Source organism: Phyllostomus discolor, chromosome 7, assembly GCF_004126475.2.
Source record: "Phyllostomus discolor isolate MPI-MPIP mPhyDis1 chromosome 7, mPhyDis1.pri.v3, whole genome shotgun sequence".
NCBI classification, from domain to species: Eukaryota; Metazoa; Chordata; class Mammalia; order Chiroptera; family Phyllostomidae; genus Phyllostomus; species Phyllostomus discolor.
In genome coordinates, this window is record NC_040909.2 from 51,779,530 (window position 1) to 51,794,179 (window position 14,650).

A 14,650-nucleotide genomic window follows, 5' to 3' on the forward strand; every position below is an offset into this window, starting at 1 on the left:
GGTAGTACCATTTGCTAAGCTGAGCTGGGAACTTGGAAGGTTTGGGGGTGGTGAGGTGAAAGGTTTAGGTTTGTACATGTTGAAGGTGAGGAGGCTGGTGGTGGAGCATTGGAGGATGGACTGTAAAGGCAAAGAAAATGCAGGGAGTTGGGCAGAGCTGTGATCAAAGCTCTCCTCTCACACTTGGCTATGTGGCCTTGAGCAATGACTTCACTTCTCTTTGCCTTAGTTTTCTGATCTGTACCTGGGATATGTGGGTAGTCTGCACTCCAAGTTGTTATGAGGTTGTGGTGGGAAACCTCCGAGATAACCCCAGTGATCCTCGCCTCCTGGTATGGTAAGGTTCTTGTGTGGTGACTCTCAAGTTGTAATAGGGCTGGTCTCTGAGACCACAAGGCTATGGATATGTCACTTTCAAGGTTAGAAAAACCTTGTGGCTTGTTGTTCTCAGTTAAATCTCACTTTGGGGAATGCCAGCTGTCATGTTGTCAGGAGAGGCGCATATGAAGAGGACCTACTGTGTCCTACTAGAAACTACATGAATGAGCTTAGACGCGAATCTTCCAGCCCAGCCAAGCCTACAGCTGACTGCAGACTGCATCTAGATTGCAAGATCTGCTACCTACCTAGTCCACTTGCAAATTCTTGACTCCCAGAAACTGAGATAAATGCTTGCTGTTTTAAGCCCTTATGTTTTAGGTAATTTATTATGTGGCAGTAGAGGACTAACCCAGAGGGTAAAAGTGCATAGTACAGTCCCTGGCACATAGTTGGGGCTGTAGGATGTGCAGCATCTGTAGGTCTGGAATCAAAGAGAGAGGCCCCGGGCTGAAGGTATGAATTTGGGAACCTTTTGGCTTAGAGACAATGATGGACTCTGCAGAGGTGCCTGAGCCAGCCGACAGAGAGGAGGAGTCAGAACAGAGACAATGGTCTGGGCCAGAAGCCTGGGCCTGAGGGGTGGGTAAAGCCTGAGGAGGAGTGTCTCCATGAGTGAGAGGAGGCACTGCAGAGGAAGGAGGAAAACCAGAATAGGCTGGAAAAATCCGAAGGGGCTGTCTGTCAGAGGGTGTGGTCAATATATCACCCAGGGAGGCCTGATGGGGAAATCTGAGGAGGTTCTTTTGGATTCAGCAACAAGATTCCTGGTGGCCCTACAAAAGCTGCTTAGGTGGAAAGGCGGGCCCTGAGGCCGGACTGAATTTTGTGGGTTGAGGTGTCTGTATAAATGCTTTTCACTCCCAAGCTCTAAACCAAGATGGTTTACAGGAGAAACCTATAAGGAAATCCAAACTCCAAGTCTTACAGAAGTTGCTCTAGTAAAGAGATACCATTTCTTAATTCATTTTTTATGAGGCTTATGTAACTTTGACAGTAAAACCACACATGGAGAAAATAAGAGAAGAAAATAGTAAACATCTTGCATTCATGAGTATGGACATAAAAAACCCTAATGAAAATATTAGCAAACAGCATGCAGAACTATATTGAAAAAATAATACATCATCAAGGTAAGTTTATTCTAGGAATTCATTGATGTTTTAATGTAATAAAATCCACAATTGCAATTCATTACATTAGGGTGAAAAATCCCACATTTGATACATCTTAACATCCATTCTTAACACAGCACAATAGTGCTTCCTTCTATAAAGTACCTTGATAATAGTACTTCAATAATGGGTATCTATCAAAAATCTACAACAAACACCATATTCAATGGTGGCATGCTAGAAACAGTCAAGAACAGGATAGAAATGTTCACTATCATTACTATAATTCAACATTGTACTGTAGATTTTAGTCAGTACAGTAAAATAAGGAAAAGGAAATAAAGACCCTGAATATTTACACAGAAAATTCAAGAGAGCCTATACACTTAGAACTAAAAAAGAGCTCAAGTCTGCAAAATACAAGATTATTATATAAAAACCAACTGCATTTCAACAACCACCAATTAATACATTATAAAATATAAATTTGAAAATATAATTTATAATAGCAGTAAAAACTTTCAGACATGTAAGAATAGTTTTGTGAAAACCACTGACATCCTGGCTGGTGTGGCTCACTGGATTGAGCGCCAGCTTGCAAACCAAAGGGTCTTGAGTTCAATTCCAAGGTAGGGCACATGCTCCAATTGCAGGACAGGTCCTCAGTGGGGAGTGCGCGAGAGGCAACCACACACTGATGTTTCTCTCCCTCTCTTTCTCCCTCCCTTCCCCTCTCTCTAAAATCTTTTTAAAAAAAAGAAAGGAAAAAAATCACTGACAAAGTTAATTTCACTCAGTTGTTTTTTTTAAAGATTTTATTTTTTAAGATTGTATTTATTTACTTTTAGAGAGAGGGGAAGCAAGGGAGAAAGAGAGGAAGAGATGCCCCCAACTGGGGACCCAGGCATATGCCCAGACCCTGGGGTCAGGGTTGAATGCGCAACCTTTCAGTTTAAAGGCAGGCACTCAATCCACTGAGCCACACCAGCTGCGCTCCATTCAGTTTTTAGTTGGGGAAACAAACTCTGAGAGGGGAAATGACTCTTTGAAGGACACCAGTAAGCCAGTAGCAGATCTGGATTTTTCAGTGGCACCAAATCCTGGGGATCCCAGTGTTGGATAATTCTGATATTGCCTGCCTGCCTGCCTTCCTTCCTTCCTTGTTTATTTATTTATTTTTAGAGAGAGGGAAGGGAAGGAGAAAGAGGGAAACATCAATGTATGGTTGCCTCTCCATGCCCCCTCGGGGAGACCTGGCCTGCAACCCAGGTGTGTGCCCTGACACGGAATCCAACTGCGACCTGTCATTTTGCAGGCCCATGCTCAGTCCACTGAGCCACAACAGCCAGCGCTGATATTGTCTTTCTTGTAGGAAAAATAAACACCTTTGATTTTTTATAGTTTTCTGATTATAAATTCAATATTGATTCTAGAAAATATAGAAAATCCAAAAAGAAGATTAAGAAGTGATAAGTCACTACATTCCCATCCTACTACCTAGAGAACTATGATCAATGATTTGCTGTATTTTCTTTAAAATATTTGTTTATGTATATTTATGTTGTTATAAATAAAATTAGGATTATATCATGTATACCATTTTGTGTTCTGCTTATTTTCTCACACATTTCCCTGTAAGCTCACCTAGTCTTTTAAATTTGATAATGTAACACTTATGCTGATGAAGCATATGTCACTTATTTAACCCATTAATTTGAGTTTTCAAGACAAACCAAGTATCAGATATGATTGTGATCATATGATAAAAGTTCAACCTCAGCCAGCTCATGCACATGCAGACATGAAACACAGGTAAGTTTCTAAAGGCCAGTGGTTATCCTGGTGAAGGGAAAATGGCAAAATATATGTCAAGTACCACCACCAGGAAGGGGAGAGACAGATCTGGTTAGCAGGAGCAAATGGGATTTTGAAGGAGTGTTTTCTTGGAGACCAATTAGTTCCAAGGCTTCTACGTAATTCCCTACCTTCTGCAGTCCTGGCTCACTTCCTGGTGAAATGAGGACAATACGGGTGCCCAGACTCAAGTAGGGCCAGTGCCTTTTGGCCTCAGAGCCTTCGTACTGGTCGGGTTTTTTTTTTTTTCCTGCTAAAGTCAGCTCTGTCCTTCTCCCCATCTGGCTACCCATGTTGGCCCTTCAGGCCTGGCTGCCCTTCCCTATCTTGTACACCAAGCCTGATAGGTGACCTTACTAGGGTCGACTCCCCTACCAACAGCCACTCCAGGGGTACTCTGCTACAAGCCCAGTGTCCAGGTCTTTCTTGGATTTGCATCTAAAGCAGAGGTCCCGTCTCATTATTCCCATTTAATTCCTTTAATCAGACATCTCCCAATATATGATAAACGTGTCACGATTTTGTTTCCTTGGGTCTTGTCTGTTTTCTCCGCTACTTAGGACCCCTTCCATCTTGATGGCAGTTGTACGCCTTAGGCTTACCACGTGGTCCGGACAGCACACAGGTTCGTGAGAAAACAAGAATAGGTCTGAGGACGCTCACAGTTAAAACTGCGGGAGGACTGGGCTGATCCCAAATTGCAGGCGGAGGCACGACGTAGAGGCGAGGTTTAGGCGGGGCCTCGAGTTTGGGGGCGGAGTCTCGGGGGCGGGTCTCTGACGGTTCTGCCTGACTGAGCCCTGCGGAGTTCCTCCAGCCCAAGGCCCTCTGGCCTCTGGCACGCGCCGTCATTAGGGGGCGCGCGCGCTCGTGGCGCCGCGGCTGTGCTGGGAGGTGCCTCCCGCTCCCGGCGGCTGGAGCCGCAACTCCGGGAGCGGGATCAGTCGTCCCCTCTGCCGCCGCCGCCGCCGCCCCTGGGCGCGGGCTCGCTTGTCCTTGCGCTCACGCTCTCCGGCCGCCGGTGTCTCCCGGCCCGGCCGCTGCCGCCTTGCAGTGAGTGGGGGCGGGCCGGGGGATTAGGGTTCCCGGGGCTCGGGAGGGCCGGGCTGGAGGAGAAGCCCGTGAGGAGCGGCAGGGAGAGCGCGGTTGAGGTGAATCGGGCGGTGGCGGGGCTGCGCTGAGGGACTGAGAGGAGCCCGGGCGGCGCGCTCCGGGGCTGGTACGGGCCCGCAGCGGGCTTCCCGCAGCGGAGCGGCGGGGCTTGGGCGGGGGTTCCGAGGCCAGCGGGGATGGGACATGTGTTGTCTGAGGACCCAGGTTCGGGCTTCGGTGCGCGCCCCCTGCCCGGGCCCGAAGCATCTCCTGTCCGACGCCGGGGCCGGATCAAGGTGGGGGCACTTTGTCTGCGGGGCAGTAGCGAGGCATCGCCCGGCCAGGGACTCCACGAGGTGTGCTCGAAAATTATTGTTTTGGGGGGTGGTGCTTATTAGCCACTATTTGCGGCAATTTGAAGCTTACGGTAGGGCTTCTGGTCCCTGCCTCAGGGGATTTTCTGCCCCAGAGAGACGCTCTGACAGCAGCTGAGTTTTTTATGTTCAGATTTGTGTGTGTCATGGCATTTTTAATGCTTGATGTCAGAAGTGATAAATGGCCGCGGTTCTGGGGAGCCTCTGAAGCACCTGCTGGGCCGACGGTGCTGGAGGCTGTCTGAGGCTAGGACGGGAGAAATGAACCAGATCCTGTTTGGATATTCTGCTGAAGTTATCAAGTTTCTGTTCAACTATACCAGTTCCAGAACAAATCGAAAAATTCAATTTTAGGACTTAGTGATAGATGATGAGGTTTGGGTGCAGCGAGACCCTGGGTGATCTGGTTTGACTAAGAATGTTTGGGGTAGCCTAAATGCCTTACCATTTCCCGTTGGCATGTTCATCTTCTTGCTGTCACCAGTGCCAGAGTACATGAATGATTCCAGGAGAGGAAAGAGCTAGGGGAGGCACAGGCCTGATGTTTTCAAATGAACAAGTGTGTATCTAGGAAAAGGAAAATCTCTTTATCTACAGGGTTGGTAGGATGAGAAAACTTGCTCTTTGGTTGAGAACCATCCATCCACACTAATACTTAATTGTGTAATGTCATGGATATTAAGGACTGAGTGGTCAGGACGGTTATAGATGCCGTTCTTAAGGTTTGTGTGATTTGAATTTTCATAAATAGTATTGAAACTAAAGCATTATTACATAAAGGAGTCCTAGGGTGAATCTTTCTATGAATCCTTCAAGGGGTTTTAGATTTTTATATGCGGATTCTATTCTATTTAAGATGGAATACACATGTCTATTTGGATTCATCTTTACGGTGGAGATAATCCTGAGTCATGCTTTCGAGAAGTTCCTTCTGTGGTCAAGAGCTCCGATGTCTGGCCATCTCTATAAAAGCTGGATGGTTCCCTGTACCTGTAGTTCTCCCTTCTGGAGCTCTGGGGAAAGGGAGACCTGGGGAGACTGGAAGCAAATGAAGAGGTCTTTTCTTTGATATTTGTCCTGCCTTCATGCCAGTGTTCTAAATTACTTGTGTTCACACTCTCAAGTTTCTCAATTTACCACAGAAATTTTGTTTATACTGCCACTTGTATTTTCATATTTGTTTAATTCTGGCCAGTTTACAAATGTTTTTCTATTCATGATCTTGCTTATTTTCTCCTTTTCTGCAGAGAAGCAGCTGGGCATAAAGAGTGATTTAACCAGGGTCTCATAAGTAGAATTGGAGCAGAATTGAGATATAGATCTTCACCCATTCTCTTTCCTCTGTGCTGGCCTGCATGGGACTGCAGAGCCTTAGTTCTGACCTGTTACCCTCTAGGTCACTTGTTGTCTTGCTATTGTGCCTAAGTGGTATTACTGCTTTTGGGAAGGTGGCATTCTCTTGTTTTATCCTGTAGAAACTGAGTGGGTGTAAGAGGAATTTAATAATTTTGTGACTATTTGTGATAGCTTTTTAGTATTAAAGTCAATTTTCAACTTAGCCTTTCTTCTAGAACATGGGAGAGAAGAGAGAGAAAAAAGAATGTTTTAGGAAAAAGACAATCCATTCCTTTAGAGGTATAGTTAAGGATAACCTAACATCACAGTCACATTCTCCTGTGTGCCTGGCTACTTGCGCCAGCCTGTATGTGAATGTTAGCCCAAAACACTCCTTTAGATGTTGCTGAACTAGTTACTATAAAAAGTATTTCACTTTCAAACTCCCACATTTCAAGAACAGAGAAATTCGGTACAAAGGTAATTCAAAAGTATGTATAGATGAAGTTTATTGAATCTCCTTTCCGGAATGCCCGGCACAAAGAATACAGTAGAAAGGTGTTTTATTTCCTTCTTTCCTTTCTTTTTCTTTTCTTTCTTTCTTTGCTTTTTATAATGCGGAACACTTCAGGAACCTGTGTGTCATCCTGGAGCAGGGGCCATGTAATCTTCTCTATATTGCTCCAATTTGAAGCGAGCCCTAGAAAGCCATTTTAAAAGAGTTGCCTGGAAACTTTGGAAAGGCAGTAGCTATAGGTTTTTATTATTTAGTCAAGTTTGGAGGTGTGTGTATTGCAATGTATAGATTGTTATGTAGGAGTAGAACTTTTGCCCCAGAGAATTCTTAGTCTGTACCTGAAATAATAAACCCAGAATATTTGTGTTCAATTAGTTCATCATAACCGTGAAGCCTGTAATTGCTATTCTGCAGTAGTGAGGAAAATGGCTTTCAGGGGTTCTTTGGTTTTTCTTTAAGGTATTGACTTGTTTATTGTGCATTTTTCCAGATTTGCTACTTTGGAAAATTCTTAGGAAGTTTTCTTAAGGCTTTTATAAATTTTTTTAGCATTTTTCTTAACTTAATTATCTGCTAACAGAATTTATACATTAACCCTGGAAGCTTAAGTGGGGGTGAAAATAGTGTTTTTCAGTACTGTTATATTTTTGGATTTGTCACCCAGTTGCCACAAGACTTTTATTTGGGCCAAAGGTCATATTTTTTTCCAGGTGAACTGATTTTACAAGGTCTGGAGCCTTTTTTGAACTGTATAATTATGCTTGGCTTTTTCATTGTTACCCTCATAATCTCCATTCCTGGCAAATTTTCTGAAATACTAGGTTTTCTTTGTCTTCATCAGTAAAACAAGCCCATTTGATGCCCATTTCAAGATTTCCTCCTTGTCTTGTGGTCATTTAACTTCTCATTAAGCCCCCACTGGAGACTGTGCCAGAAGGGAGAAAGGATGAAAAGCAAATAAATCATTTTCTAATTGTTAGCAGCTCTGGAAAATGATTTAGAAGAGATTGAAGCTATTCCGGAAATTCTTTTGGATTATATTCTATTTCATTCATCTGCACTGTCTCTGAGATGTTCCTAATAGTTATCAATTCAGAGGCTGATTGGAAGACCAGAATGTTCCTGCTTTTTTTTGGTTTGTTTCTTGCTGTATCTAAGCATTTCCATAGAGGATATTTAATAGAAGTAAGGAGTAGAGATAAAATTTAAACTAATCAATATTATTTTTTCCCTTAGAGCTTTTTAGTGAACAATTTGATTTTTGGGGGGTAGTTTAGTCATTGGTATTGAATGTGAATAATAGTAATTTCATTTTATTTTGATGTATCTTGTATACAAGTGTAAGGAGATTTGGGTTGCTTTTTAAGAAACACGGGTTTATGTAGATTACCATAATTGCTTTCTTGAATTATTAAGCTTGAGGTTTCATTACATCTCTGTACCAGAATAGAACCTTGGCTTTTACTGTGGAACGGATTCAGGGGCATCATATGATTTTCTTTTTATGATTGCTCAAGAAGTTATCTTGTTTTGATTTAGCAGTGAAAAAGAAACAAGAAAGGATTACTAGTGGACACACCTTGCATAACAGTTATAATGTTGATGATGTCTGGTTTTTTTTTTTTCCTTGTCTTTCTTTGGTCCCCCATTTTTCATTCAGCCATTTGGATATTCGTATATTGGATTTCCTCACTTATAAACAGGACAGCAGCCTTCAATCACACTAGTGAGTAGGTTCTTGCTATTTTTGCCTCTGGAATTTTTACAAACCCATCATGACTGCTCACTTAGACTGAGTTACTGTTAAATTTGTAAATAAAACCCTACTAGGTGGTTAGGGTTAATAGATAGCTGTATGGGGTCCAAAATTAATCCTTTCAGTGTCTTGTTTTTGGGGTTCTGTTTCTTTCAGTTTCCGTAGAAAGAGGGGATTTATGGAACGATCTAAACTAGGAGTCAGCAAACCCAAGTTCTTAATCCATTCCTTTCCATCTGTGGGGCCTAGAGCAAGTCACTTATCCATTACTTCTCTAAAACGGTAACAGTAATTCATGCTCTGCTGGCTGTATCAGGGATGTGTTGTGTGTGTGTGTGTGTGTGTGTGTGTGAGAGAGAGAGAGAGAGAGAGAGAGAGAGAGAGAGAGAGAGAGAGAGAGAGAGAAAGGGAAAGGCCCCCTCCTCTTTTACCTAAAATGTTTCTTCATTCTAGAATCCCTCTCAGGTTGTCCAGATATCCCTGCTGAGGTCTACTGAGCAAGATCTTCCCAGAAGTCCTCCGTTTTTCCACGTGGAACTGTTCTTGCTCTTTCTTCCAGAAAGCCTCTGCTAGTCTATCTGTATAGAAGTGCTATATAAACAGCACTTTCGAATTGTGTTCTGTACTTCAAGCATTGCATGTTGCCTTTCTTCATAGATTGAAAGCTCCATGAGGGCAGGAATTTGTACCTTTCCTGTTTCTGTGTATCCACATAGCACATAATGTTTATTGGCCTAGAGTAAATGTTAGTTGACTGAATTATTTTTGAGGCTGTCAGGAATGAATACTTGGGGAGATAAGAAGATGCCAAAGATGAGCATCTTACCAGAACCTTTGGATGACTGGCCCTTTAAATTGTTACTTGTCTGTTTTATCAGTTATTGAATAAAAATTGTTAAAGCTGTTTTTGGTTCTCTTTACTTCAGATACTGTTTGTGAGGAATGATAGCTTGTCACAACAGTCCTGAATTTGACATTGGTTCTACTTCTCACCCTCTAGCATGTGGAGGCCTATCTATATCTATACCCAGCTGCTGAGTGTGGAGAATAAAAACTAACTTCATGTTGTCTGGTCCACATTCTAGCTTGTTTGCTTTGAAGAATTTTCTAGGTGAAGAAATAGATGCTTCAGGGTCTGATTTCAGCGCATGCTGTGCTATGCAAATGTTCTCTACATGCCTGAGTGACCTTTTGAGAAAGAGCCTTTGTGATCTTCTGTAGCCAGGGCCTGTTCTGGGAATAGTGTGCCAGATTCCTCTGAAATGGGAAAAGTGAATCTGTTTAAAGATCACGTTAAAAAAGCCAATGCTTTTCCTGGGTAAATACTGGTAAGTCCATGTTTCTTACTGTCTCTTGTCAGAGCTTTTGAAATTTGCTTTCCCTGTTAATTTGGGGAATGATGTGTGTGAGAGGGTACTGACTAAAGCTATTCAATACCTGGGAATCTGTTGAAGTAATTTGGCAACTTTCAAACAGATTTGTAAGGTTCTTTTTTGCCCCAAATTGTGCTCTAATGGTTTGACTTTTAAATTATTTTCTATTTGTTTTGATTATTGTATAACATGACATGTATTAGTATTAAAAGTATAATTAGTTTTATGTTATGAAATAAATATCATTCTGGTGTATTTCTCTTGCAAAGCAGTACTGGTGTCTTGGAGGCTTATAGTTTTTAATGCATTTACTGAGATGTTTAGTTTGTATAGCTGAAATGCTGATGAAGAAGAGGGTTTTTTCTTCCTTTCTTGTATACGGCCTTTTTGATAAGGATCATGATAAGTATAAGGATAAAGTTGTAGAGTTAATCATAATGTTCTACTATAGAAATTCTAAAAATTGAATTTTCAGAGAAGATAGGTAGGATTTGAATGACTAGCTTACTGCTGGGCTCTTCCTCCTCTAAGTATAGGATAATTCTTTCTCTGTAGAGTTTGGTGGAAACCCCCAAAATATATTCTATTTTTTTGCCAGTCTTCCAAAAAAGGTATAATTTTGATTTATTTATACTGGATGGCTATTGTTGTATTGGCTGTTGTCATTTTTTTGACAGTCTGAGGAAAAAGAGGTCAGTGCCCCTGACTAAATAGTCAGGTACTGCATGTTTTAAAAACTTGTGTTGCACATCATTTGAAAATTGCTGCCCTAGAGAAATGCTTTCTTCTTCAGATCTTTGCCCTTAGCAGTTTTTTAAAATAAAGATTTTATTTATTTATTTTTAGAGAGAGGGAAAGGGAAGGAGAAAAAGAGGGAGAGAAACACCAGTGTGAGAGATGTCAGTGGGCTGCCTCTTGTACCCCCAACTGGGAACCCGGCCTGCAAACCAGGAACATGCCCTGACTGGGAATCGAACCCATGACTTTTTGGTTAGCAGGCCACCGATCAGTCCACTGAGCCACACCAGCCAGGGCTGCCCTGTGGCAATTTTTAATTGAGCAAAAATGAATAGTTTCCTGGTGTTTTGCCTACCCTGTAGGGTGTAAAAACCTTCTCTGTTTCATAGTTACATGCGCTGTCATGTCTTTTTCTTCTCCCCAAGTTTCCCTGGAACCTGGGCTCCCCAGACGCCGCGCTGGAGCAGATGGATAATGGAGACTGGGGCTATATGGTGAGAGGCCTCTGCAGATGCATTTTGAAGGCTGTCAAATTATTTTTTTATGTCTTTACCCCTTCTGATGTATTCTTAGGTACAATACTATACATCTTGTAAAAGTGAAAATGATTGGTGCAACCCCCCCTTAATTAGTTTAGACTGTATTTGGGGGGTGTTTTTGTTTGGTTTGGTGTTTTTATGTAAGCATACTTAGTTTCGACTCTCAAAGTAACTTTATAATTAATCACTTATTTGAGAGAGATCATGATTTTTTAGTCTTTAAAATTGCTCTTAACACTCTTTCTTCATAGGGTAGCCTACAAAAGGGTCTGGTAGGTAATGGTACAAAGGGCATTTCCTTGTGGTTAAGGAGGTTAACCATTGAGAAGGTGCCACTTCTCCCACTTTTACTTTCTTTACATATGTATGGTATATGTCTTCCTATTATTCTTTGCCTTTGGTAAGAAATATTTTACTTGCCTAGTACTTTGTTCATCTGTCTATATATGTTTTCTTTAAGTATGGTTTCTAAAACTGAAGGTATATATTATTTAGAGAAGCTTGCTTTTCAAAACTAAAGGCCAGATTGCAACATTAATGTTACAAAAGTGAATACACTGTCAGATTTTGAAATTGAAAGTTGCTGGTATATGAGATTGTGTGATCAAACTGTGTATTTTAATTTGGTATTTGCCACTGTTATTGCCATGAAAAAGTTATGAAGATTAGGTCTGCACAAATTTTTATCTTTAAAATAAATTTCATGATTCCCCCCATTTTTGATGAAGAAACAAAAGAAATATCAAAAGTAGATTCTTTTCATTATCAAATCATTTTTTTGTCTACTTTATGTCAAATTGAGTTAAGAAAAATGAAAGTCTCTTTTAAATGGAAACACTTAAATTAGTTTATTTTAGTTTGGCTTTTGTCTTGACATAATATACTATATTTTGCCGTGTATAATGTACACTGTTTCGCCCAAATTTTGGGGCATGTATCCTGCGTGGGTAGTACCTGAAATGAAATGCCTTGTGTCTGTTGTGTTTTGTAGTTATTTGTTACATAAAAGTTCTTGTACTCTGATATGTTAAAAAAAATGCTGAAATTCCTTTATAATACCAAAAGCAAGTATCTAAATATAAATAAATAATTGAATTAAAAAAATAAAGTGAAAGGTTTTTTTTCCCCTGAAAGTTTGGGCCAAAAGCACAGGTATGCATTATGCATGGCAGAATATGGTACTCTACTTCCCTTTAGATTCTGGGCTTGAAATTAAATGGTTTTGGAAGTCATGCTCTTGTTTCTTAGTATGTCTTTAAAGAATTAGATTTATCCCTTTTTTCCCTATTGAATGCATATGTTTGATCTCTGCATCTAGGTGGGTTTAATCACTGAAAGCAAAGCTGTTTTGCATAGTAGGATTGCTAAATAACTTACAGCCTGAAGGAATCTTTTGCTTTGCTTGCTGTCATTTTTCTTAATTTGTCAAATTTAGAATTTTAAAACTTTCAGGTGACTAATCATTTTCTTAAAAAATTTCAGATGACTGACCCAGTCACGTTAAATGTAGGTGGACACTTGTACACAACGTCCCTCACTACATTGACGCGATACCCAGATTCCATGCTCGGAGCTATGTTTGGGGGGGACTTCCCCACAGCTCGAGACCCTCAAGGCAATTACTTCATTGATCGAGATGGACCTCTTTTCAGATATGTCCTCAACTTCTTAAGAACTTCAGAGTTGACCTTACCCCTGGATTTTAAGGAATTTGATCTGCTTCGGAAGGAAGCAGATTTTTATCAAATTGAGCCCTTGATCCAGTGTCTCAATGACCCTAAGCCTTTGTATCCTATGGATACTTTTGAAGAAGTTGTGGAGCTATCTAGTACCCGGAAGCTTTCTAAGTATTCCAATCCAGTAGCTGTCATCATAACTCAATTAACCATCACCACCAAGGTCCATTCCTTACTTGAAGGTATCTCAAACTATTTTACCAAGTGGAATAAGCACATGATGGACACCAGAGACTGCCAGGTTTCCTTCACTTTTGGACCCTGTGATTACCACCAGGAAGTTTCTCTGCGGGTCCACCTGATGGAATATATCACAAAACAAGGCTTCACGATCCGCAACACCCGAGTGCATCACATGAGTGAGCGGGCCAATGAGAACACAGTGGAGCACAACTGGACTTTCTGTAGGTTGGCCCGGAAGACGGATGATTGATCTCTAACCCTGGGAAAAGTTTCTGGAAACTGACTCTCCAATAGATGGAAAAGACTGATTTTTTTTTAATCACAGTGTGGGATTTTTTAAAAAAAATTTTTGTATTTATTTGCAGGCATTGAAGACCAGAAGGAAGTTTTGTGCTTTAGCAGAATCCTCTATGTTTTGTTCACTTTGCCCTGAGTATGCATGTGCCTGTTCAGAGCCTCCAGATACCTTTTTATAAAAGAAGTCTGAAATTATTATGGTATATAATCTACCCTTAACAGAGCTTTTTTTTTTATTATTATTACAGTGCTAAAATGATTTCTGATTAAATAGTCCCTAGCTCAACTCGAAGACTAAGAAATGCAGAGCTGAAAGAATAAACAGAGTATGCATGATGCTTTTGACAAAAATCAAACATCATGCAGGGTGACCTAGTTTCCAGACCAATAAGTTGTATCATAATATTAAAGGAAAACTGTTCTAATCATTTAAAAGTACTTGTTAAGTACTGCTTTTTACAGTTATGACAACTGTTTCTTTCTATGCATATAAATCAAGCAACCAAATATCTGTAGCCATGGAAATGTCTGACTAGAAATATTTATATTGGATTCTGAATACAAAATGTCCCTGTGGTAGAAATCTTAACTTCTTGAGCCTGGTGCAGTACTAATTCCCAAGTGTACTGTCTACCAGGAAAAAAAAAGAACTAATAAAAAGCGAAATAGAAAAACTGGGTTTGTATTTGTGACTATTGTTACTTCTGGGGGAAAATCATTCCTTGTCTAAAGTACACATTGTTTGTTTTAAGTACCAGTATACACTACCAAGGCACACTGGTATTTGATTCAAGAAGTCTCGGTGGAACCTTAGGATGTAGTTTATAGAACTCTGCTGTGTTTTTAAAGCAGGAATAGATGAGATTACTAATTTTGTCTAAAAGAGTACAACAATGAACATACAGTTTGACAAATTTTGTCAAATAGGATTTATGTTGAGGATTAAAGGTTTTTCTTCAACAAGCTGCCATTTGTCATAGTTCTGAACATGACCCTTATCCTAGCTTTGTGTTGAGTATGGGGACAAACTGACTTTTCAGCTACCTTATTCTCTTATATTATGGTGACCCAGAGTGTATTTTATTATTAAAGTTATTTCTGAGGAGAAGAAGTAAACTGTAGTGAATGAAGGATCTGGAATAGTTGGAGATAGGTGTTCGTTTATTTGTTTCACTATAGTCTTACTTTGTGTGGTTCATTTGATTCTATTTCTTGGAAGTTACTCACAGGGAAGGTTATGTTAACTATAGTGAGACTTGCTAGTTTGCTAGAACACCTTCTAAAAGGAAGTCTGGCAGTATCTTCCTCTTTCTATGGGAAGAAAGTTCTAAGGCTATGTGCCCCTAAGGTAGATCACTCCTTA

At 40.7% G+C, this 14,650-nt stretch overlaps 1 protein-coding gene and 1 non-coding gene across 5 annotated transcripts; one reads left to right on the plus strand and one right to left on the minus strand.

The window, feature by feature from the left end:
* The first annotated feature begins 4,186 nt into the window (after positions 1-4,186).
* Positions 4,187-13,934, plus strand: KCTD6 (potassium channel tetramerization domain containing 6). Of its 4 annotated transcripts, none has more exons than XM_028518259.2 (3): positions 4,187-4,400; positions 10,958-11,026; positions 12,554-13,934. In XM_028518259.2, exons 2-3 carry the CDS (start codon positions 11,000-11,002, stop codon positions 13,238-13,240), a joined length of 714 nt encoding a protein of 237 aa, XP_028374060.1. In that variant the 5' UTR covers positions 4,187-4,400; positions 10,958-10,999; the 3' UTR covers positions 13,241-13,934. The 4 variants fall into 4 exon arrangements, with proteins under 4 accessions (XP_028374060.1, XP_035886859.1, XP_028374059.1 ...); XM_036030966.1 differs by lacking the exon at positions 4,187-4,400 and adding an exon at positions 4,557-8,391; XM_028518258.2 differs by lacking the exon at positions 4,187-4,400 and adding an exon at positions 8,827-9,749.
* LOC114502167 lies at positions 6,760-6,870 on the minus strand. Its single transcript, XR_003685020.1, has one exon. It is a non-coding gene; the product is annotated as a U6 spliceosomal RNA (small nuclear RNA).
* Positions 13,935-14,650: the final 716 nt, after the last annotated feature.